Genomic DNA, 25,062 nt, shown 5'->3' on the forward strand with positions numbered 1-25,062 from the left:
GCCTCATTTTAGAATATGACTACATTCTCAAACTAGCCTGAAAAACAGGAGGAGTTATCAAGAAAACTGGAGGAGTTCTCAAACTAGCCTGAAAGACGAAAATATTCAAACTAGCCTGAAAGACAGGAGTTTTGCCCTTAGTAGCTCTGTATTTACACGTATCCCTCCACAGAAGTCAAAGAGTTCATCTGGATTTACACACTGTAAGACCAAAATGTGGCACAGGATGTCACTCAGAGTTTAGTTCATGGATGTCACATGCACAAATCTGGATATTAATGTGACGGGCTAGCTGGTAGTGATTTAGCCTAGGGGTTTTGAAAGGGTAAAAGGTGATTGAAGGACTTGGGATTCCCTTTCCTCACCAATCAGGCCCCAGAGACTCACCCTCCATGTCCCCTGATTGGCCCTTTGGGTCACCTGGAGGGGGATAAAAGGGACAGCGTGGCTGACTCAGGGGAGACCAGCAATGAACCACAAGGAAGGAGCTTCAAAGAGCTGGCAAAGAGCTGGGCCAGTGGATCGGGAGCAGTTGTCCCAGAAGAACCTGAAGGAGTGGGACCTTCAGGCAGCAGTTGGACCCTCAGCAGCACGGCTTGCAGGAGAGGCTCCCCGCTGGACTCCAGGATCCCCTATGAGAGGCTGTGGCCAGCAGGAAAGGCTCCCCAGCTCCAACAAGGATCTGAGCAGCAACCTGAGAGGTTCCCAGCTCTGCTTCCAGCTCCTCCAATAAGAGGCCAGGAAGCTCAACATGAGGCAGGGGATCTTGGAAGTTCAAGACCCCTAGCAGCTTGGCACAGTGCCAGCACTAGTGGCTGTGTTTCTGCCTGCCATGCAGAAAACCTGAGTTCAAGTCCCAGCTAGGATGATTTAGGGTGAGTGAAGTGACAGGGAGAATTTCTTGTTGCAGTGGAAAGGGGTCATTGTGTTTGCCCTCTTTCCCCCACCTCCAGGTACCTAGGCCCTATATTCCTTGTTATTTGACATTTTGTGTTTTATGCCTTTTATATTTCACCAGCCAGTATTGTTTGTTCTGCTCTTTGTGTTTTATATTCTATTAACCCTGTCTTTTGTCTACTGGATGAATATGTCTATGATTGTAAGTGTCTAACCTTTATTGAATTCTGCCCACTCGGGGCATTGTAGTGTCCCCTATACCCCTGGTTTATACTGGTTATGTTCCCAGTACTGTTCTCTCATTAAAAGGTATATGGTTAAGTCCTCATTAGTGATCTGGCTCTGCTCTATAGGGTGAGGAGGGTCCCTATACCTCCCACAGTGCTTGTGCACCTGCTCTGATCCCTTTAATTGGGGAGGGGGTACCTCTTGGCATACTGCCCAAGTTGCATAAACTTTGGCAGCAAGTTTGTGTGAGTGTGTTCACTGCAAATCATTCTTATAAACAAAGCCATATATTTTCTCTAAATCAAAGTATTCTTTTTCACCTTTAACAAATATGCACCTTTTCCTGCCACTCTGATGTACACTAAGTAATGTTGATACATGGGTACTGTAGGATAGGATCATTCACTGGTTAGTTTTAATTTGAAAGGGACCCAAATAAAAGCAATGGATTCTGGGATTGGGACCAGCACTAAAAAGGCCATAATATTCTTATAAATGCAATATTTGATACAGAATCAAAGAGTGATAGAAAAACAGTAGTACATGACAACATTACAGCTGATATTGGATATTAAGTGGGTAACTGGTAGCATAGTCTCAGGGAGTGTGTCTACACATAAATTTATGCACACCTAAACTTAACGCGCCTTAGACTAAGGTGCCTTTAAGGCGTGCCGGGTGCTGGAGGCAGATAGAGTCCCAGCCCGCCTGCCGTCCCAACTAGGGCTTCTAAGGGTGCCTGAATCCCGGGTGGGTAGTGAGGCGCCCCATCCCTGCAGGGTTGCATTGCCCAGCCAGCAAACCCACCCTGGAAGAAGCGTGGGGGAGCCACTAGCAAAGGCCCTGCCCATGCTGTGCTGCCCCCTTCCCTTGCAGGGAGTTGCAGGGGGGACTTTCCTTTGTGCTTTGACAGGAGCCTTCATGCCTCTTGCTCCCTCTGCCAACTTAGTTCCAAGCTGGTCACCACACTGACAGGTACTGCTGCTGCCAAAACTACTACTCCAGCTCCAGCATCTGTACCTTGCAGAACACTACCCACTGTGTCTTCTGCTTGGTGGTGCCTGGTGGCATTTTGGGGCCTGTGGGCTTGGCTCCAGCCCACTCAGTCACATAGCGTTAAAGCACCTTGTTGCATTTACACGTGGGTTAAGGCACCTTAACTAGTCGCACCTACATTTGATACTTGTTTTATGCAGGTATTAAATTTAGGCAAGATTAGCCTAAAATCACCATGTAAAGGTGCATTAAGGGAAGACACGTGTAGACCCATGCCTTTAATGCGCCTTAAAAATGGCTAATGCACCTTAAATCACCAGATGTAGATGCACCCAAGGAGGACTAAAGGTAGTCTCAGCCTCTTGTATCAGCCCAAGGACAGGGCTAGAACAGGCAGCATGCTTCATACTCCTAACAAAATGCTAGCTGCATCAGAAGAGCAAGAAGCAAAAGCCAGACCAGTGCAAGCAAGGCAAGTACAATAGAAAAAGTTCTGGAAGTCATGTCAGCCTCTGGGGAAGAGGGATAAGAAAATGTACCATGGTGATGTTCACCATGCTGCCATTTGACCTTACATCTGACTGGCTTACATTCCATAGAATTGCATAGCCCATAGAGGATCATTTCATCCATACTTTACTTCATCCCTCCCCTACAAAGAAAGCAGACTGCCAGTTTGACAGTGGCTGGGTATAGAAGAGGCCACTCCCCACTGGCTCTTGCAGTAGGAAGCAGAAAAAAGGATAGGTCTGTCCAGAATAGGTAATTCAGGGCATAAATGGGCTGTCTGAGTGGAAGAACCTATAGACCAGGGGTTGGCAACCCCCAGCACATGTGCCGAGCAGGGCATGCAAGGCCATTTTCCTCGGCTGCAGCTGGCCCAGGTTCTGGGTAGCTGCTGATAGCCACAGAGCCTGGGATGGGGGGCAGGGAGTTTGGGTGGGGGGCAGGGGCAAGAGCAGGGCTGGGGGACAACGGGCACAAGTAGGGCATCCTGCCATGTACCCCCTGCCCTCATTTTGTTTTTCTGGCATACCAGCACTCTGACACTTTCCAAGGTAGGCAGTGTGTTTTTTTTCGGCACTCCGGCCAAAAAACGTTGCCTACCTCTGCTGTAGACAATGCTGTCATGCTGCAGAAACAAATGAAGGGAGGAGAGATGGGTGGAGAAGTTGTTGGTGGAAACAGATGGAGGAAAATATCCCACTGGCCACACTCCAAAATATGGGGAAGACCTTTTAAAATGTTGGTGCATCCATCCCAAGTGCCAAACTAATGCTAAAATTCCAAGAACTGGACTAAAGGAACTACAGTTCCACTGCATGATGAATAGATCCAAAGAGGTGATACTTCCCCTCTATCGGGCGCTGGTCAGACCGCAGTTGGAGTACTGCGTGCAATTCTGGGTGCCGCACTTCAAGAGGGATGCGGATAACCTGGAGAGGGTCCAGAGAAGGGCCACTCATATGGTTAAGGGCTTGCAGACCAAGCCCTATGAGGAGAGACTAGAGAACCTGGACCTTTTCAGCCTCCGCAAGAGAAGGTTGAGAGGCAACCTTGTGGCTGCCTATAAGTTCATCACAGGGGCACAGAAGGGAATTGGTGAGGTTTTATTCACCAAGGTGCCCCTGGGGGTTACAAGAAATAACAGCCACAAGCTAGCAGAGAGCAGATTTAGACTGGACATTAGGAAGAACTTCTTCACAGTTAGAGTAGCCAAGGTCTGGAACAGGCTCCCAAGGGAGGTGGTGCTCTCCCCTACCCTGGGGGTCTTCAAGAGAAGGTTGGATACGCATCTAGCTGGGGTCATCTAGACCCAGCACTCTTTCCTGCCTATGCAGGGGGTCAGACTCGATGATCTATTGAGGTCCCTTCCGAACCTAACATCTATGAATCTATGAATCTATGATAGTCATTTAGCAGGCCTAAAATCATTGCTAGATCTGTCAAATTAGGAATTTTTTGTTTTTATCATGCTGTGTAAAGAATTAGTGGCTGGCAAAGACTTAGATCTGAAGTGCTCTGGGGAAAGAACTTTTATCTTGTCAGTCACCTCCATACAGTATGAGGCAGCATCACATGATAGACCTCTTTTAAAGGGAGAAAATTCTGTCAATATTTGTTAAATGCTTCAGTACAAGCTCTCACACTTACAAACAAGCTTTTTATTTTGGAACAAATGAAAAATCTATGAACTCTAAAAAGCCTATTTATTTTGTAGCAAGTTAACAACAGGAAATATAGGTTTCTTTGGGTGCTTTTACATGAGCATTAATGTGCCATTGTTACCGTGCATTAAGTTTAGTACCTCTAATTTGAGGTACTAATTACATTCGCAGTAACTAGTGCAACTAAGCAGTAGCATCAGAGTATGGTCTTTTTGTGATGCTTAATGCGCAGTAGACTAATTCTACTGTGCAATAGCACAGCTTTTGCCATGACATGCTAATGTGCAGTAGAATTAGTCTGCTGCACATTAAGCATCTTGTGTAGACGTGCCCCTTGTACATTAGTATGTGAGATTTCCCATTTATTTAAGGTCACCAACACAAAGTGCAAAAACACATCATCCTCCCTACGTGCCTCCCTGCCCCACCTTGTTTGTAAGGAGGGAAAATTTATAATCCTGCATGTGGTCTTCGATGCAAGATCAAAGCCTAAACAAACACATTCTTGGAAAGAAACAGTCTAACTTAGACACTCACCCCCACAGTTTCTAAGCACTGTTTTCACAGTTCTGTAGCTATTTAACTGATTATTAATCCTATATCCTGTTATACAATTAATGATTACTGCTGTATTATTTTGGCCCTTTGCTACTGAGATACATGTAGATAAACAGAAATATATATGGTTTTTAATTTACCAAGCTTTTCCTGTGATTGGCAAGTTCATAGAACATCAGTACATGGAGTAAAATAGGAATATTAATCTTAAGGGGAATCTACCTCCTTTAACACAGAGTAAAATCTGGCAGCTGGTGAATTCATATACTGAGACCTAGGTACCTGAATCTGTATTTCTAAGGGCATTTTTACATGTGCTTTAGGGGCCAGGGGGCAGGGAGTGGCTCCAAGAGCCGCTCTAATTAAAGCATCTAGAGTGTTTCATGTGTCAAAATGAGATGCTTCAAAATGGCAAAAGCTCATCAAACAAGCTTTAGTTAAAGCACCCCTGCTGTAATTACAGCACATCGGAGCAGCCTCCCAGCACGTGTACAGGCACTCCTAAATTCCTACCAGTTGGCCGTCATTTTAAAATGTTTTTCTGGAGTGTGCATCAGTGTGGTATTTTCCTATTTTTCCCCTTATTAGAAATAATTCAACAAACAAATATCTGTATCTAACAAAACATGTAGAAAAAGTATATCAAAAGGAAATAGATTAAGCAAACAGAAACAGTGAGGCTACCATAAGTAGCATGGATTTTAAGAATTACAATGCATATATTTCCCAACCATCTTCGGACTATTTCATGGAATTAGGTTTGATGCCAAACATCCAATCTCATTCATTATTTTTAAAATAGGAAGTGAGCATGGTTATCTGAATATATCTGCATATTCTTAATAAGATAGTGCTTTTGCATAACCACATGCCTCCATATGGGCCAAACATTTCCAAAGACAATGCTAGCATGGTGAAACTGCACTGTAGACCTGTCACCTGCTATTCCTTAATAGCACAGCAGAGAGTACTGGCTGCAGATTGCTTAATATCTGGGAATGAATATCAGTAGAATAATGATCAAGCACTCAAAATTTGATACTCAAAGCCAAGGCAATAACTACAGCTTTAGGTGAATATATTAACAAAGATGGTGCTATATCAATAATTTTTATACACTATACTTGGCATGATTGTTTTCTGTTCTTGTTTTTAATTATATTTACATACATGCAATGGCTAGGTACAGCATGCTCTCATATGATTAAAGTAATTATTTATCAGGTAAAGAGCTTTTTCCCCCACCTGCTTGAGGTCTTGCTGGTTTCTTTGTCCAGGGCAAATATATAATAGGTGCTTAGGCTTTTCAAAATCTTTCTTCTGAAACAAAAAAGAAAATGTAAACATTAGTCTATGCATTTTTGTTGATTGCATCTTACTTGTCCCCATGGACACTTAATGTACTTGAAATAAAGGTTTCTACAGCAGTCATAGATAAACTATTTGAGTTACGACTTTTTGTTTTACAGTTATTCCAAAAACATACTGCAATACAGTTTCAAGGTACGTAGGGTGCGTCAACACGTGTCGCTATGGCGACATTGTTACTGAGCCATGATTTAGTACTTCCTCTTGGAAGTACTAAATCACGGCGCAGTAACAGCCCGTACTGCACTGTGTATGCAGTGCACAACTATTTTTAGCAGCTACTTCACCATAGCGGCATGCTATACTGGGGGAGCGCATCACTTCAGCAAAGTAGCTGCTGCACCCAAGGTCTTGCCCAAGGTACAGTCAACAAGTGAGACACTACATCACCATAGAGCACTGCTACAGTGACAGTGTCATGTGTAGATGCACCCATATTATTCATAAGATGCAAATTATACATATAAACATGAGAGTAAAACAACTGTATAGGAATGCATTATGCTGTGCACATGAAAATTCTGCCAGTAACTAAACTGGTCCAAAAGGATTTAGCTGGGACCTTCATTCTATTTCTGGTTTGTTACAAGCATGTTTGACTAAAGAAAGACAAAAGGAAGAAAGAAGAGCTGCAGAGTATGGATCCTGGATGTCAGAAAAGCAGATTTGGATATCTTCAGGGAACTGATGGGCAGGATCCCCTGGGCGGCCTGTCAGAAGGGGAAAGGAGTCCAGGAGAGCTGGTTGTATTTTAAAGAAACCTGACTTATGATGAGAGGCTGAGGGAACTTATTTAGTCTGCAGGCTGAAGACTGAAGACTGGGAAAGGATTTGACTACTTCAACTACTTGAAGGGTAATTCCAAAGAGCATGCAGCTAGACTGTTCTCAGTGGTGATAGAACAAGGAGCAATTGTCTCAAGTTACAGCAAGAGAGGTTTAGGTTGGATATTAGAAAAAACTCTCTCACTAGAAGGGTAGTGAAGCACTGGTTACCTAGAGAAGTGGTGGAATCTCCATCCTTGGAGGTTTTCAAGGCCTGGCTCAACAAAGCCCTGGCTGGAACGACCTAGTTGGGGATGGTCCTGCTTTGAGCAGGGGGTTGGACTAGATGACCTCCTGAGGTCCCTTCCAACCCTAACTTTCTATGGTTCTACAATGCTACGATTCTATAACTAGAAAGCTCATTCTGGTAAGGTGCTTTGCATTCTGATCACGTGGAGGTGACCTGAAAGCATTTTTGAAAGTGGTTATTTCAAATTCTGTCCTAAAATAATAAAGAGACTGTGTTTTTGATTTCACTGGAATGATGAACTGTCCAGGAATATATAATCACTTCTTAATTAGAACAAAGATCTAATACATCAAATAACACATCGAGCCCTTATTAGACCTTTTCAATATTTGTACTAAGACCAGATTCTGAATTCTTTGCATACTCAGATCCTGCTGAAATCAACAGGAATTTATGGTGAAGAATGCAGGAGACAACCAAACCTGCATTCTGATCTCCAATTTATGTAGCGCCTCATGGAAGCATGTATATACATACCACATGCACACAGCAGATTGCAGGATTGGAGCCAACATTACAAATTATTACAGACATGTAATACAAACATCAAAAATACCAACCAGATTATTTGTAGAATAATCATGGATATTGAATAAGAGATCACTTCCAAGATGTGTCTGCCTCTTTAGGTAGAACACTGCCCACTGTACTACTGGACTCTTTCCAATATATCTGGACAGAAAGAAATTATACTAGAAGTTACTTCTTAAATAAAAAATGCATATATACATTCAGTATATATTTCTAGAACATTTACAAACAAATAAACCTACATATATTATGTATTCCTATAGAGATATTCTGCAAAATACTTATATTTGGTTGGAAGGATGAATGCCCCCTTCCTCTTGAAATGAACTTGAACAAGAATCTGGAGGAATTCATTTATTGGAGTATTATCCTTGCCAAAGAACTGAAATCAATTATTAACAAAAAGTTATTATTTGGCAGTCATTTATTTAGAATCCATTGCCAACTCTGTGGAATGGGCTGAGAAAGCCCAAACTGGGGGCAACCTGAAGAAGATCAAAATGGCAAATCTGTGGACTTTATTTTGTAGTAATTTATTATTGTGTTGTCTGAGATGTTGCAGAAACTATGAAGTATTATGATGAAAAATGGACATTCCTGGCACTTTCATTCAATTATCTTTATGGGAAGGCAAGTTGAAAGGTAAAAATTTTAAACACTTCCGAGTCCAAGAAGAGTCAGATCCGTTTTTTTAAACTTTATCTATTAACAAATCCAACTTACCAAATAACAAATATAACATTTAAAGATACATGCAGTCACCTAAAATATATTTTTATCTTCCGTTAACAGTGCTCCCTTAACCCAGTTCAATCACCACAGTCATATGGTTTCAATATTTACACCCTATACTGTGGTCTAGTAATGAAAAAAGAAAAACTGGCCATTTATGGCAAATATACAGTTGATCATGAATGCCGTGTAACCCCAGAGGATGGGGTGGCACAGCAAGCTCCCACAGGCGGCAGCGGCACTGTCGGTGGTGGGAGCATAGCGGCGGCCACAGTTTTAAGTTTTATTCTATTCAGACAGAATATGGTCTTGTGGGAAGAATTAGATAGATAACTAAAAATCTATATTCGTGGCTTTGTTTGTTTTTTTTAAGAAATAAAAGGAAAATGGCTCTCTCCATTAATGGGAAATTGTAAACACTAGACAAATAAAGAAAAAACAATCTGGCTTCTCTGTAACACTTTGGAGACTGTCCTACATTGCTTAGGTGAGTTTGCATTGCTTGCACAAAGAATAAGAGACAAGTTCAAAGAGAATACTCCTAGGTTGTATTGCTGAACATTAAAACATGAGCATTCTTTTATATCATCATGTACTATGTTCTCCTTTAACTCTGCATAAACTGGTAGCATGGATCACCTTATGGCATGTTTTAGCAAAAATGATAATTTATGTTCACTGTTATCTTATCATATCATATCTAATTGTTATTTCTCATGTCATTGTATTGCTTTGGCAAAAGCTGTAAAGACACTTTATTAGTGAATGTTAATGAAACTATAGCTAGGTACAGGAGCGGATGGGGAGAGAAAGCACTGGTGCCCCTCCCTCCCTTTGATTCCTGCTCCATCCAAAGCTTAAAATTGCCTGGCAGTGAGAGAGGGGTGTATGTGGTAGCAATGTTGGTCTGAGACAAAAAGAAATGCAAAAATTTAGAACTCTTGGTTCCAAAATGATACCTTTTATTAGACCGAGACATTGCAAAAAAATATATATATATTTTTCTGCTTGCTTTCGGGCTCAGGGAAAGTTCAAGCTGGTAAAAAGTCCCCATATGTAGGAAATAAACTTAATTTTTGCACAGAGGAAGCAAAAACTGGAAAACTGTCCCCCCGGGTCCATGCGAGTCTCTTTGTGAGCTTGCTCTTGGTTGTGTAGACCAAGCAGGATTCTTCCCTGGAGGTGTCAGATAGATTCATAGATTCATAGATGTTAGGGTCGGAAGGGACCTCAATAGATCATCGAGTCCGACCCCCTGCATAGGCAGGAAAGAGTGCTGGGTCTAGATGACCCCAGCTAGATGCATATCCAACCTCCTCTTGAAGACCCCCAGGGTCGGGGAGAGCACCACCTCCCTTGGGAGCCCATTCCAGACCTTGGCCACTCGAACTGTGAACAAGTTCTTCCTAATGTCTAGTCTAAATCTGCTCTCTGCTAGCTTGTGGCTGTTATTTCTTGTAACCCCCGGGGGCACCTTGGTGAATAAAACCTCACCAATTCCCTTCTGTGCCCCCATGATGAACTTATAGGCAGCCACAAGGTCACCTCTCAATCTTCTCTTGCGGAGGTTGAAAAGGTCCAGGTTCTCTAGTCTCTCCTCCTAGGGCTTGGCCTGCAAGCCCTTAACTATACGAGTGGCCCAGGTTATCCGCATCCCTCTTGAAGTGCGGCGCCCAGAACTGCACGCAGTACTCCAACTGCGGTCTGACCAGCGCCCGATAGAGGGGAAGTATCACCTCTTTGGATCTATTTGTCATGCATCTGCTGATGCACAATAAAGTGCCATTAGCTTTTCTGATGGCTTCGTCACACTGCCGACTCATGTTCATCTTGGAGTCCACTAGGACTCCAAGATTCCTTTCCACTTCCGTGCCACCCAGCAGGTCATTTCCTAGGCAGTAGGTGTGCTGGACGTTTTTCCTCCCTAGGTGCAGCACTTTCCACTTCTCTTTGTTGAATTGCATTCTGTTGTTTTCTGCCCATATGTCCAACCTGTCCAGGTCTGATTGTAGTTGTTCCCTGCCCTCTGGTGTGTCCACTTCTCCCCACAGTTTTGTGTCATCCGCAAACTTGGACAGAGTACACTTCACTCCCTCGTCCAAGTCACTGATGAAGACATTAAAGAGTATCGGTCCAAGGACCAAGCCCTGCGGGTCCCCACTGCCCACACCCTTCCAGGTCCAAATCGACCCATCCACCACGACTTTCTGGATGCGACCCTCTAGCCAATTTGCCACCCACCGGACTGTGTAGTCATCCAAGTCACAGCCTCTTAACTTGTTCACCAGTATGGGGTGGGATACCATATCGAAGGCCTTCCTGAAGTCTAAGTATACGACATCAACCCCTACTCCTGCATCCAGGCGTTTTGTAACCTGGTCATAAAAAGAGACTAGATTAGTCAGGCATGATCTGCCTGCTCTGAACCCGTGCTGGTTTCCCCTCAGCATAATTTGTCCTGCCGGGCTCTCGCAAACGTGAGCCTTGATAATTTTTTCAAAGACTTTGCCAAGAATGGAGGTGAGACTGACTGGCCTATAGTTGCCCGGGTCCTCCTTCCTCCCCTTCTTGAAAATGGGGACCACATTGGCCCTTTTCCAGTCCTCTGGGACTTGGCCCGTGCGCCACGAGCGTTCAAATATTCCCGCCAGTGGCTGTGCAATGGCATTGGCCAGTGCCTTCAGTACCCTCGGATGGAGCTCATCCGGGCCTGCTGACTTAAAGGCATCCAGTTCTTCCAAGTGACTCTGATGGTAGTCTAGCACCCTGCTGCTTCCTCTCTACAACCCCAGTGAGAGACTTGTCTTGCCCCTCGCTTAGGAACACTGAGGCAAAGAACTCGTTGAGAAGTTCAGCCTTGTCCCCCCTGTCCGTCACCAATTGCTTCTGCCCCTTTAGTAGGGGCCCTACTCCTCCCCGGGCCTTCCTTTTACTCCCTATATATATAAAAAACAATTTCTTGTTATCCTTTACTTGGGATGCCATCCTCAGCTCCATGGTAGCTTTGGCCCATCTAACTGCCTCCCTACAAGCACGAGCAGAGGAGGTATACTCCTCTTTGGTGATCTCTCCCTGTTTCTACTTTTTATGTGCCCCCCTTTTGGCCCATAGGCTGCCCTGGATTTCTCTGGTCAGCCAAGGAAGCCTCCTGGCCCCTTTCCCTCTTTTTCCTCGCATCGGGATCGTCTCCCTCTGTGCCCGAAGGATCATTTCCTTAAGGCACAGCCACCCTTCTTGGGCTCCCATCTCTTCAAAACTCCTACTCTGCAGTGCGTCCTTGACTAATCGCCTGAGTTCATTGAAATCAGCTTTCCTAAAGTCTAGCACTTTCACCCTACCAGTTACCTTACCCACTCAATGTCTTATGGTGACTTCTATTATTTGGTGATCACTGTCCCCCAGATGGCCACCAATCTGTAGGTCCCCTACCATATCATCCCCCATTGCCAATACCAGCTCCAGTAAGGCATTCCCCCTAGTGGGACCATGTACCTCCTGTGTCAGGTGGAGGTCCTGTACACAGGATAGGAACCTGCAAGAATGGTGGGACTTTGCTGTCTGCGTCTCCCAGCAGATGTCTGGGTAGTTTAGGTCCCCCATGACTACCGCCTCCTTAGCTTTTATGGTCTCCGAGAGCTGCCTCAGGAGCCCCGAGTCTAGCTCTTCCCCTTGGTGTGGGGGTCTGTAGCAGACCCCTACCACCAAATCCCTTTCTCCTTGCCCCCATGTAACCTAACCCACAACCCTTCTACTTTCTCCTCCTTCGATTCCATCTTGATAAGGGTCGATGTATATTGCTCATTGACATAGAGCGCGACCCCTCCCCCTTTCTTCCCCACCCTGTCCTTTCTGTATAGCCTATAACCCTCGATATGTACTGCCCAGTCGTGGGAAGAATCCCACCAGGTTTCTGTTAGCCCTACTAAGTCATAGGCGTTTTCTGCAAGCAGGAGCACTAGTTCATCCTGCTTGTTCCATAGCAGGCAGGGAGGTGTGGAAATCTTTCTTGTTCAGCAATGAGAGAAGCATTGAGAGGGATTGCTGTTGGGGCAGTGCTGAGGGAACCAGCTGACTTCCTGACTCATTAAAGCCCACTTGATTCTTTCTAAACTCTTCACTGCACAGGGGACAAAGCCCTTCTCTCCTTTTAATCAATGGTCTTGCTGTTCCACCAATCAAGCTAGCCTTTCTTCTGAAATCCCGGTGCGAGCCGCCCCTGGTAACTACCTCCTATTTCACAGCCCCGGGGACTGTTTCTAAGTCATCCCAAAGAAGTGACAGTTGTTTGTGCTTCAATCTTAAACATGAATACCCCGCCCCGGGCCCTGGCAGAGCAGTAAAGCTTCTAGTTTCTTTTCACCTGAAGAAAACGAGGTGTTGTTTGCATTTTGTTTGCTGCACCTCCCCCTTTCACAAGCCGAGACCCGCCGCAGGTGGGGACGCGGGTGTGCGGAGGCGGCGGGGCAGGCAGCTGGCGGCGACTCCCGCAGGGTGCAGCCTTAGGGGGAGGTGCGGGACAGAAACGCCTGCGCCCTGCCCGAGGCGGAGCGCCGAGAGGAGCCTCCGCGTCCGCCTACTGCAGGCTGCCCCGGCTTGCTCGGGGGAGGCGGTACCGGCCCCGTCCCCAGCCCCAGCCCCTGCCCGCCCCGCGCTACCTTTTCCCGGCCAGTCCGCAGATGTGTGCGAGGGCCCTGCACAGCCCGCGGAAGCGCCGCGCCCCGCGCTCGCCGGCCCCGGGAGCCATGAGCCGCGCCGCGGAGCAGACTCCGAAGCGCCCTACCCGCCGCCGCCGCTTGTGCACACTGGGGAAACTGAGGCACGGAGCCAGGCCCCGCCCGCTCCCCCGCGGCGAGCCTGCCGCGGCCTGGTGTTGCCCTGCCGGGAGAGGGCGACTGCCAGCGTGGGGCGAGCGCGAGAAGCGAAGACGCAGCTCCCCACAGGCAGGGGCGGGTCTGGGAGCGCGGAAAGGGGGTGCGCGGGGGAGGTGCGGTGTCACAGATGAACCCGCCCATATTTTTCTCCAGTTAAGAAGAAACTAGGAGCTTTACTTCTACCCCCGGGGCGGTGTTGTTCGGATTAAGATGGAAGCAAAAACAACTAGGACTCCATGGGGATGAGTTGAAAACAATCTGCCCCGCTGTGCAACTGGAGCTTCGTTACCAGGAGAGGCTAACAGCCAGGCGAATTGCAGGCAAAGGATTGGAGAACAGCAAGACCATTCAGCAGAAGAGAGGGGTGTTAACACCTGTGGAATAAAGAGTTTAGAAGGGGCCAGGTAGATGCTAATGAGCCATGACATCAATTGGCTCCCTGGGCACTGCCTGACTAGGATTGCTGCTGCCACCGCCAGGCACTTGGTTTCACACCTTGGGTGGAGGTCGTTCCACACCAGCGGTAGGTACAGCCCCGCCACCATTGTGAAGTGTGAAGCCGCTCATATAGGAGACGCTTGGGGCGCTTCGGTAAGAGCGGCTTTTGGAGCTGCTCTAATTAAGGCAACCCTCTCCCAGAGCAGGTGTGTAAATGCCCTTGGGTTCCACAACAAATCACTTGTGCTTGGGCCCTGAGTCTGCTCGCTTCATGCTCAGGCACTTCCACCTGTAGGCAGTAAGAATGTGGCAGGTGCATGGGCCAAACTCTCATGGACTGCAATGGAAGTTGGAACAAGAACCTAGCTCCTGTCAAAACTCTGGGTGTGTCCAGATGCGTGTGGATGTTTGGTTCTCCAGGAACAAGTAGCACCTTGAGCCATCGCTTCTTGTCCCCAGGGAACACACATGCCATGCGTGCTTTGGTGCACAGCAAGTTGCCCTGGGTGGTGTAGGAGAGGCTGGTCCCAGCAGCCTTACCTGGAGTCCTGGGGGGCTCCTGGAGCTGCAGCTGCGGCAATCCTGCCAAGCAGACCCTGGCTGAACTCAGCTCCAAGAGGCCTGACTCCACTTTTTAGCAGCGCATGCTGCCCAAGCATGCGCTGCCTCAGGTTTTTTGACCCCTGGTCAAAAAAAACCTACAGAAAACAAAAACAGAGTAATGCATGCTCGGACAGGGTGCCCTTGCAGCACAGAGAACTCCGGACTGTGCAGTATGTGGCGCTGCAAACGGCACAACCACGCTCATCTGGGCGTGCCCTGTGGAGCTACATTTACCTCTTAGTCCTTGTCTCCTTCTACCTGTTTATCCAGCAAGCTCTCTACCACTTTACACCATCTCTTGTCACTTACGTATAAGTTAGGTGATGCAAAATGCAATCATTTTCATTTGATAGCAGTTTACAGTCACTTTGTTTAGTCATTTTTATCTGTGCAAAGTACAAATCCCCGGAGAATCAATCCCAACATTTTTCACTCATTTAGCAGGATGATACTGCAAACCTTGCTCTTTAACTGACCAATATAAAAAAAGAGATTACATTTACAGGAAAACGCTGTAACTTTATCTTCAGATACCATCTCTCATCTGTGGGTTACAATCTACTTTATAGACTTCAATTAAACTTCATTACATCAGGAGTGGGAAAAATAAATGCCTAGAGTATTGTACATGGTCATATAATGAGACTGTGTGGAAAGAGGAATGAGTATGCCAGCTTTCCCCTCCTTTGCTCATCCCCTGCAGCAAAATTATGGCATATTATAAATTAATTTTATAATAGCCTTTTATTTAATTTATATTTGCATTTTATTTAATTTAATATGAATGTAAAACTGGGATTAAATAAATCATTTCAGTCAAACAGTGAAATATGGTTTACTAATGTGGTTAAATGTGATGTGCAAAAATAAGTTAGTGAACCTAAAATGTTTGTACTTTCAAACATTAAGTGAGCTTTCACTTGAAAAAGCAAAGTTAATGCTTTACTTTCCTTATATACCCTATATACCTTTTCTTTTCCACAGATATAACCAACTCCTTCTCCCTTTGTGTAGGACAAATAGTCTCAGTGAGGTCCAAAGGACTACTACTTACGTGAGCAAGACAAATGAGGTATACAGCTCTTTAAATGTAATAATTTGTTTTCAGCATGTGAAACCTCAAACTTAATACTTGATTGTAGCCTGAAAGAGGCCAAAAGACTTCAACTGAATAAGATAAGGACTGTATCATTTGTCAGTCCCTCATTATAACAACTTTAAAAATGCAGCATAAAGGAGTGTTTTGATTCATTAATGTAAAGCCAGAAAGACAATTAGATCATCTAGTCTGCTTTGTTGTATATCACAAGCTATTCAGCTTCACTCACTTATATGTGTACTGAGCCCAATAACTTATCTTTGACTAAAGGGCTGTCTTGTTTTGAAGACATCATGTGAGAGTCTACTATTCTACTTGGCAGTTTATTTAAATGTTTAATTAACCTTCCAATTAAAATTGTGTACTTTATTTCTAATTTGATTTTGTCCGGTGTCAGTTTTTTCATTATTTCACAGCATAAAAACGGTGAATTACTATACAGAATAAAGTGTATTTTAAGACAGATGTAGCAAATTGGTGCTATTCCCCTTTATATAATATACTGTATATCATATAAATTACCTCATGTTATGGATTCCTGATCCTTTATGAATGTTTTACAATGGATTGGCGATCCAATCAGTTTATAGTGTTTTAAGAGTACTTTGTCTCACAATCATGTATTAATTTTAATATATATCCACATTAATCTGAAGTTATTGACTATTTTCCATTAATAATTATATTCACTTTTCATGAAGGAAGAAAACAGTTCCTACACCAAGGCACATGAAGATTGTTACAATAGCCTCTACAGTTACAAAGGAAAATCATTATTAAAAAGTAGACTAAAACTCAAGTAATGTTACCTCTGTGTAAAAAAAAGATGCACCTGTCCAGTGGAAAGTGTTAAAAGCAAAAGGAAAACAAGAGGAAACATTTGGTCAATGTCCTAAATATATGAACAATTCATAAAAGATTATAAAATTTATTCTAGCTAGTTGCATATTTAGTTATCAAAATATTATTGATGAATATGTCTCTATTACACTTACTCTTCTCTATTCTGCAGAAAAGTACTATGGAATCTTTAAAGTTCGCACATGACAGATGAGGTCTTGAACCAAAGTTTTTGAAAAAGTGTGTCTGACTCTAACCCGCCACCTGTTGATCAGTATGTAATTATGTGTGTACACAGGTATGTACATAATACCTAGCTTTAGGCAAATGTTGTTTGAATACTGGTCTTGGTTTTTTGGAGTCTCATAAAAAGATTCACATACAGAAAACAGCATGGACATCACAATCATATCTATGTTAGAAGCACAAAATGCTGAATTGTTCATGCCAGAATTTTATCCTATGAATTATATGCAACTCCAATCCAGCATTCTATATTCTGCAAAATACTTAAACATCTTCTTCAGTGGTTTGCTGAACTGAGACTTGAATTCATAACTGGGGCCTTAATGTACTTGATACTTGCCCCAGTACTTTAGAGATCTACACGGGTACTTAGCCCATTGGTGTTCAGTCAGACTTCTAGCATGTTTAAAGTTAGGCACGCAGGTAAATCCCTCCAGAAGTGAAGTCTTAGATAGCCTCATCTTACCTGTTAACAAAGCACCAAATGTTTCTTTAAAGAGGAAAACAAAACAGATTTTTTAAAACCCAGAACTTACCCCATGCTACCGTGAAAACCCATCTGTCACAGGGAGAGGCAAACCCACGAGGGGAACCCCAGGGCCAGGAGCCAGGGGTGAAACAGGAAAAGAGAAAGTAAAGAAAGAAAAATTGCTCACCGCAGGACGAGAGGAGGAGCAAGGATGGCAGGGAAAGCCCGCGGGAGGCATTGATCGCGCCTTAAGTCACCTGCGGCCAGCAGATGACGTCACTCCCAATCGCCGGCCAGCGATAAATAAAAGGGCTGGCGGTGAGAGGGAGCGGGGGCACGTGGGTACCAGGAGAGGGCTTGGCCGGTGGTGTCAGCCAGAGGCGCGGGACGCCAGAAGAGACTGTGCGTGCCGGCTGCGGAGGAACGGAGGAGCCTGGCGGCAAGTCAGCACCCGGAGCCAGAATAACAGCTGCAGGCAAGCTAGGAGATGAACCAGTAGGAGCTCCCAGGGCGCAGGGAGGTCAATGGACCTGGGAAGACCCAGAGAGAAGGCAGCCACGCTGGGAAGACCCAGAAAGAGGGGAGCCACGAGGAGGGGACCCAGAGAAAGGGCTACTGCTCTGGCAAGACCCAGAGAGAGGGCTGCTGCAAGGCAGAGATCCAGAGAGAGGGCGACTGCGCTACAGAGACCCAGAGAGAGGGCAGCTGCTCCCAGGAGATCCAGAGAGAGAAGGTCACGACAGCGGGAAACAGGAGAGGGAGTAGTGTTAAACCTGGGTAGGTGGAGTGGGGCCACAGAGCTGGGCCAGGTGGAGGAGGCTCTGTCAACAAGCAGAGGTAGAGGGGCTATCTGTGCTCCATAAGGAAGCCCAATAGGGATGGGGTGAGGCCTCTCTTGGGACTTATTAAGTTTGTCTTTTGAGTTGTGAAGGGTGCTTTATGTTCCCCCGTATTAGAAGGGGTTGAGGTGGTGTGGAGGTAGGAAGACTGAGGGAGTGAGAGGTGGGCTCATTTTTTGAGTATTTAGGGGAGTGTACGGTCAGTCATGGAAGCAACCAGGACCTGCCGGGCGGGGTAAAGGGCGAGGTGTAGGGGAAGAGGAGCCTCGCAGAAGACATCAAAGAAGCAGGGGACCGACGAGGGCAACCGCGCCACATGAAGCCCCACCCACTGAAAGATTCAAAGTCGTGGCAGGAAAGAAGGGGCAGCTCACGGCACGTGTGAAGATCTCCCGTAAGGCCACCTGCAAAGGCAGGGCGAGTACCAGCAAGCACTCGGATTAAGGAAGCCCGAGGTAAGATGTACGAGGCCCGGCGGGTGCACCATCATTTTGGTTTTTTGTTGCTTTCACCTTTACCATAACTGATGAGTTCTTTAGTCATCCAGCATTTGAATATCCATCAATCTTGCAGTCTATCCATCATTCTTTTACTGAAATCTCAAATGGCATATAGTACTAGAGTAGGTATATGAAAAGACTTTAACAAATTGATCTTTTCTCTACAAAGTATTTTTATACTTCTATGTTAGAATTGCATGAAATAAATTTTAAAAAATCTTGTTTAATTGTGATATCACTAGTGTTGAAACAATTTTACCTCATTTTGGTTTCTTACACTTCAATACAGGTTAACTAATTTATGCTAAACTTCCATTGTATTTAGTTTTATTAATTCTGATACTAACACCTTAGATATAGTAGCCAAACAATATGTTGAGGCATTCTACAAACATTATTGAGAATGTAAATCTGTTAAATGAGGAGAGGAAAGATGATTAAATAATAACTCAGAAATTAATATTTTACTGATTTCCTCTCCAAAATTTGCCTGCAATTTCTAGTCATCCTGCAAATTAGCAATTTTTTGAGACACCCATATTTGCCCCAGAATCTTACTTACCATTTAAAAGAAAATAAGTTTCTAACTTTGGCATCTATGAACACAACTTTTAAAATGTAAACCAAGTGTAAATTTATGCAGTGATGTTTGCCTGGCTCCTTGAACAATCTGAAACAAGAGTTGCGAGAGTGTGAGGCCTGATGATGGTAATTTAGAGATAAATTATTATTTTTCCCTTTCATTGTGTAGGGAAGCCCTAGTGCCTTAGGCAGATTTTCAAGAATTTTATGTCTTCCCATCCTTCCTTTTTCTTAAATGTACCACATTTCCATGTGAAGGCAAATTGAAAGAAATATGGTGTATTATTCAACACTGATTTCTACGGGTCCAATCCTTCTTCCATTAAAGTCAATGGGACCTTTTCCATTTCCTTCAGTGAAAACAGGATTGAGTCTGAAAATATAAGACACTCCCTTCTGTCTTGAGCTGTATGTGCTCCCTTTTGAGTTCTTTGTTCCTATTCAATTAAGAACTGAACATAGAACTTCTCCCTAGCAGCACAGAGTAATCAATTTCTAGTAGGCTGACTTAGCCCCATTATTTGTTTCAGTGTTAGATATTTAATATATTTATAAAAGGTAGCTACACTGAGCACTGGGTAGTCCACTGTTTTTCCTAATGCCAGAATGAAACTTTCCTCTGAACAGTGAATATTCTGATGTTCCATTAGGGCCCAATCCAAAGCCCACTAAAGTCGTTGGAAGCTCTTCATTGACTTAATGGGCTTTGGATCAGGCCCCAAGTAATCAGTTTAATGTATGTCCTAATGGACATTAATAAGTCCAAAAGCTATAGGGACCCATCATAAATATCTTTTATGAAGTTGATGAATTCCTTTTTCCCAGAACAGTATGTCTGAGAAACTATAAAGCTTAAAACTAGAGACAGTACTTATTTATTCTTTTAGGACTTGGTTCTGCACCTATTAAAATTAATGTGATAAGTATAATAGGCAGAATTATGTGCTGTCAAATAAGGTTAGTATATATTCTCATCCTTTGCTACAACCCTTGTGTGCATCCTTGTGTCCAGCGTCCACATGAGGTAAAGCACAGTCATTACAACCTTTCATGTTCATAAATGTATGCATTTGCTTAAGTGTTTGCACAGCTGGGACCTAACTAGGTATGTGAAACATATAATCTTTGCACACTTCTTAAAAACAGGAAAAAAACAAAATTGACCTTCCTTAACCCCTCCCAAGTATGCTTGGCTGGATGTCAGACCTTCAGTTTTATGCACTGTGATTAGATAGGCTTAGACAAATGGTGAGATTGCTCAGACCTCGAGAGCTGGAAACAATTCAGATTCTGTAACAAGATGTCCCAGTCCCATCTCATTTAGAAACCAGTCCTGGCAAGATCAACATATAATTTGTGTGGGCTAAATGGGGAGGGTAACAGATGATAATATACATGAGCCTCTTAGACCTCCTTAGATCCCTTCCCACCCTAATTTTCTATGATTCTATGACCTTTTAGCAGCTCTAAAGAATTGTCCTTTGACCTTTGGCAACTATGCATGGATCCTAGTGTAAGTAACTGAGTTAAACTTCTGTTTGTAATTGAAGTCAGCCTAAATAAGCCCACTTCTGTTTTATATGAGTCAGTTAAATTGTAGAGGAAAAAATTATGCTGCTCGCAATCCCTAAAATCCTAAGGCCAGTTCTACACATTGTGGTGTGATTACAATGGATGAAGACTGCCAAGCATAAGGAACAGGAGAAGGTGCTGCTTCTGGTTCTGAGATCCGCTCCATCAAAACTGCCCTAAAACAGCCTATTAGCAGGCTGGATATCAAATAGGGGAAATGCAAAAAGGCCAAAGCCAGGGGACAAGAAAAATGCATTAATAAAGCATTGGATATAAAAACACTTAACCTTCCTATTGGATATAAAAAAATAACCTTCCTGTTAGCATGCAAGGCAATGACTGGTTTATGTGGTACTTAAGACTTCATAAACCATGTTGCAGAAGTAATTACATTCCTATACTGCTTTTTGAGCTAGCTTTTGATGTAAGAGGAGCTGAAAATAAAATGAAAAGGTATCAGAGAAAAAGGAATTTGCAATCAGGACATAAATGACATCATCTTGGTTCAGAAGTAAATACATATGTGACAGGCTCCCACCCTACTCACCATGGCGCAGGTATCTACTTGGCTGGTTTACAGGTGAACCAGCCAGCACCACGCAGCTAGAAGGAGCTCCACCAGTTGGTCTGGGGCCCAAAGGCTCCAGGCTTGAAGGAAGTCCAGAAGCAGAAATGGAGGAAGAACATGTGGGAGCATCAGCAGTGGAGCTGGACAGTGTCCCTGCAGCTGGATGGGACCCTGCACATCTTCCCAAGACCAGCATGCCCAGAGGAGCAATGCATGTAAGTTCTGATGCTGCAACATCCAGGGAGGACTCAGATGCATGCTTTGTTGCCAACAGGAAACTGGTTGCTCTCCCTGGGGCTCAGTTCCCCAGAAAAAACCCAGAAGCCCTGATCACTGACAGGGAGCTGAGCAAGTGCCACCTTGATTTCTGCAGCTGGCAGGCCAAGAACCTAGACCCAACCCCACTCTCTGGTACCTATAACAACCCTCACAGTAATACATAGGTCAGGTGGTACTGGGAGAGGGTGGCCCAGTGGGCACTGTGGGCATCCACCAAGGCAGGAATACAGCATGGAGCCCCCTTGGTGCTGCATGTCACAGACAAGCATCTGCAGACCCAGAGCACTCCAGTAGGGGATTGATGGAACCGCGAGCTTTGTGTAGGCATGGTGGGGCACACCTTGCAGAGTTACTGTACCTGGCCAGGCAGAACCTGGACCAGAAAGCTGGCCAAGCAAGGGGCAGCACTAGTCTAAAAGTCTGTGAGAGAAGGGTCCGCTGAACAGCAAGACACCTACATGTTTAAGAAAAATGCTCAGCATGGGGGCATCACTACCTACCACACTATCTGAGCTATTTAAGTTGAACTTTCCATTACATTGTAATTTTCAAGGCGTACAGGACCACAGACACCCCCCCCCCCCCCCTGCAGCTGTCATTGTCACTGGACCTTAGCGTAGGAGGAGAGGGCCCCATCCCTGTATCTGAGCATCATCCAGGCCAATCCTAAATGCCTGAACAGAAAGGGGTGGGGTGTAGGAAAAGAGGAGCCCCACAGAAGATATGCCAGTAGTCACTCTGGGTTCTACGGGAACCACTGAGCACCACCCCGGAGGTAAGACCCAGTATAACAAGTCATGGCAGGTAAACAGACCCAGGTACGACATGGCCCAGGAGGCAGGGCATGCTTATCGGTTGGTATGGTGGTCATGAGTCTGTCACAACATAGAAAACCTCTGTCCAAATCTTTTTTTTCCCCCTGGAACAGAGTAGTTCAGTCATTCATACAGAAGTTTCACCTAAATGTCTAGCATCTAGTTGAAAATAGAGCACTATTGCCTCTCCTTTTCCAACAGGGTTTCTATATACAGGAACCCCAGGGGAACTGTAACATAGCTTTCAATATAAATGTGGTCTTCATGTTTGGATAAGAAAGGTAATATACAGAGTTGTATGAATGTTTCTTACAAGTGTGGGTCTTGGTCAAAGTGTACCCACATCTTTTAATTTAGGACAGAATCCTTTACTGAAGACAGCATGAACAGTTCACTAATGATCTTCCCTTGCATTAAGATACAATATCAAAGCCTGAATTACTAAAGGATTTCTAACATGTTAATTGCCATTGGCTTGAAGTACCAAGTTTATAGTAATACCTTTTATGTAAAGAACATATAGATTTCATAGATTTCATAGACATTAGGGCTGGAAGGGACCTCGGAAGATCATCGAGTCCAGCCCCCCGCCCAAAGGGCAGGACGTCAGCTGGGGTCATAGGATCCCAGCAAGATAAGCATCCAGTTTCATCTTGAAGGTGTTCAATGAAGGCGCTTGAACAACCTCCGGTGGCAGGCTGTTCCAGACCTTGGGGGCTCGGACAGTAAAGAAATTCTTCCTTATGTCCAGCCTGAAACTATCTTGTAGCAGTTTGTGACCATTCGTCCTCGTCATCCCTTGGGGCGCTCTGGTGAACAAACGTTCCCCTAGATACTGGTGGTCACCCCTGATAAACTTGTAGGTGGCCATCAGATCACCCCTGAGCCTGCGCTTTTGCAGGCTAAAGAGCCCCAGGGCTCTCAGCCTGTCATCGTAGGGTCTGCTTCCCTGACCTCTGATCATGCGCGTGGCTCTTCTCTGGACTCTCTCAAGCTTCTCCACATCCTTTTTGAATTGTGGAGCCCAAAACTGGACGCAGTACTCCAGCTGCGGCCTCACTAAGGCCGAGTACAGGGGGAGAATGACGTCCCAGGATTTGCTTGAGAAGCATCTATGGATGCAAGCCAGCGTTTTGGTCGCTTTACTAGCCGCAGCATCGCATTGCAGGCTCATGTTCATCTTGTGGTCAATGATGACCCCCAAGTCTCTTTCTTCCATAGTGCTAACCAACATAGCACTGCCAAGCCTATAAGGATGCTGCGGGTTTTTCTTCCCAAGGTGCAGAACCTTGCATTTATCGGCGTTGAACACCATCAGATTCTCATCCGCCCACTTGCTGAGCCTGTCCAGGTCAGCCTGGATCATCCGCCTGTCTTCTGGTGTGGATGCTTTGCCCCAAAGTTTGGTGTCATCGGCGAACTTGGCCAGTCCGCTTCTGACTCCAGTGTCCACATCATTAATGAAGATGTTGAACAGTATGGGTCCAAGGACAGAGCCCTGGGGGACCCCACTGGTCACAGGACACCACAATGAGTGACTTCCATCAATTACTACCCTCTGGGTCCGACCCCGGAGCCAATTTTCCAGCCAGTGGATCGTGGGGGACCCAAGGCGACAATTGGCCAGTTTCTCCAAGAGACGATCATGGGACACCAGATCGAAGGCTTTTTTGAAGTCAAGATATATGACATCAATCTCAACTCCCTTGTCCAGGTGATAGGTCACCTGGTCGTAGAAGGAAATGAGATTGGTCAAGCAAGACCTACCCACAACAAACCCGTGCTGGCTATCCCTTAAGACGTTGGCGTCGGCCAGTCCATTAAGGATGGCCTCCTTAATAAACTTTTCTAAGATCTTCCCCGGGATAGAAGTCAGGCTGATGGGCCTATAGTTAGCCGGATATAAAATACTATCTGAAATACTAACCTACTACATCTCACAACACCTCCCATGAGGTAGCTATTATTGTTTACATTTTAAAGGTAGAGGAACTGAGGTACAAGGAAGTTAAATTATTTTAAAAGAGTTTTTCCACATATTTGAGTCAAAGCCATTTTCCTTTCCTGAGAGCCATAGGAGAAAAATCCAGGGTAGAGAGGATAGGGTTGGAAATATCTGTTATATCTCATCTCTGCTGCTCCCCAAAGGAGTCAATGAGAAATGCATGGCTTTGACACATAACCAAAACAATTATTTCAGTTTAATCTGAGTTTTGCCGAAATTAAATTTAAAGGTAAATTCAGCTAGAGCTACACAGATTTTATTCTGTTTAGAAAACTGAAAGCAAAGTTTAGAAGGCACAAATCTAGGCAATCTGAAATTTAAGCAGTATGCTGAACCCTCCACCAACCAAAACATGGTGAGTTTAGCACAGCTCTAATAATAGACTTGTCCAGCTGGCTTTTAAATATTTAATTATTTTGTTTTTATGGAGTTATGTTTCAAGTGTTTAGCATCCTAAATTCTTCAGTGTTGAATCTGGTGACACCACAGAAATGAAATTAACATCAACATATGTATATAGTGTAGGCATTGAACAAAAACCAAAGCTTTTTAAATGCATTTTATATCTATAAATCCATAGTTAAAAAAATTACACAAAAATATTCCAAGCATATGTAATGATATGTGCTGTATATATATTGTAGCTGAGTCAGAATAAGTTGCTTAATGAGGAATCTGGCATTGACTATGAACCACTGAAACCTCCTTTCCTGACACTATCAAAACTGATGGTGATGAAGTGAAGCCTGAGGCAGCAGAAGCTTCAGCAAAGCTTGACAGATTG

At 44.6% G+C, this 25,062-nt stretch overlaps 2 protein-coding genes across 3 annotated transcripts in view; one reads left to right on the forward strand and one right to left on the reverse strand.

The window, feature by feature from the left end:
* Positions 1–13,511, reverse strand: part of LOC109281590 (hypothetical protein) — a 116,771-nt gene extending 103,260 nt beyond the window's left edge. Inside the window, exons 1-3 of the mRNA XM_059721761.1 lie at positions 13,208–13,511; positions 7,850–7,961; positions 6,093–6,167 (exon numbers count right to left, since the gene is read on the reverse strand). The gene's annotated coding sequence lies outside the window, so the exon portion shown is untranslated. The remainder of the gene's footprint in view (positions 1–6,092; positions 6,168–7,849; positions 7,962–13,207) is intronic.
* Positions 13,512–17,461: 3,950 nt separating this feature from the next.
* The window catches only part of EXOC1L (exocyst complex component 1 like), a 28,185-nt gene continuing 20,584 nt past the window's right edge, over positions 17,462–25,062 (forward strand). Inside the window, exon 1 of one of the 2 annotated variants that reach the window (XM_059721763.1) lies at positions 17,462–18,412. Coding sequence is in view for 1 of the 2 variants with exons in the window: in XM_019481249.2 (XP_019336794.1) it covers positions 21,343–21,394 (52 nt within the window). In the remaining variant the exon portion in view is untranslated. Of the gene's footprint in view, positions 18,413–21,180; positions 21,395–25,062 lie in introns of those variants that run through there. The other variant, XM_019481249.2, reaches the window with a different exon arrangement.

The sequence above is a fragment of the Alligator mississippiensis genome, chromosome 2, assembly GCF_030867095.1.
Source record: "Alligator mississippiensis isolate rAllMis1 chromosome 2, rAllMis1, whole genome shotgun sequence".
NCBI lineage: Eukaryota > Metazoa > Chordata > Crocodylia > Alligatoridae > Alligator > Alligator mississippiensis.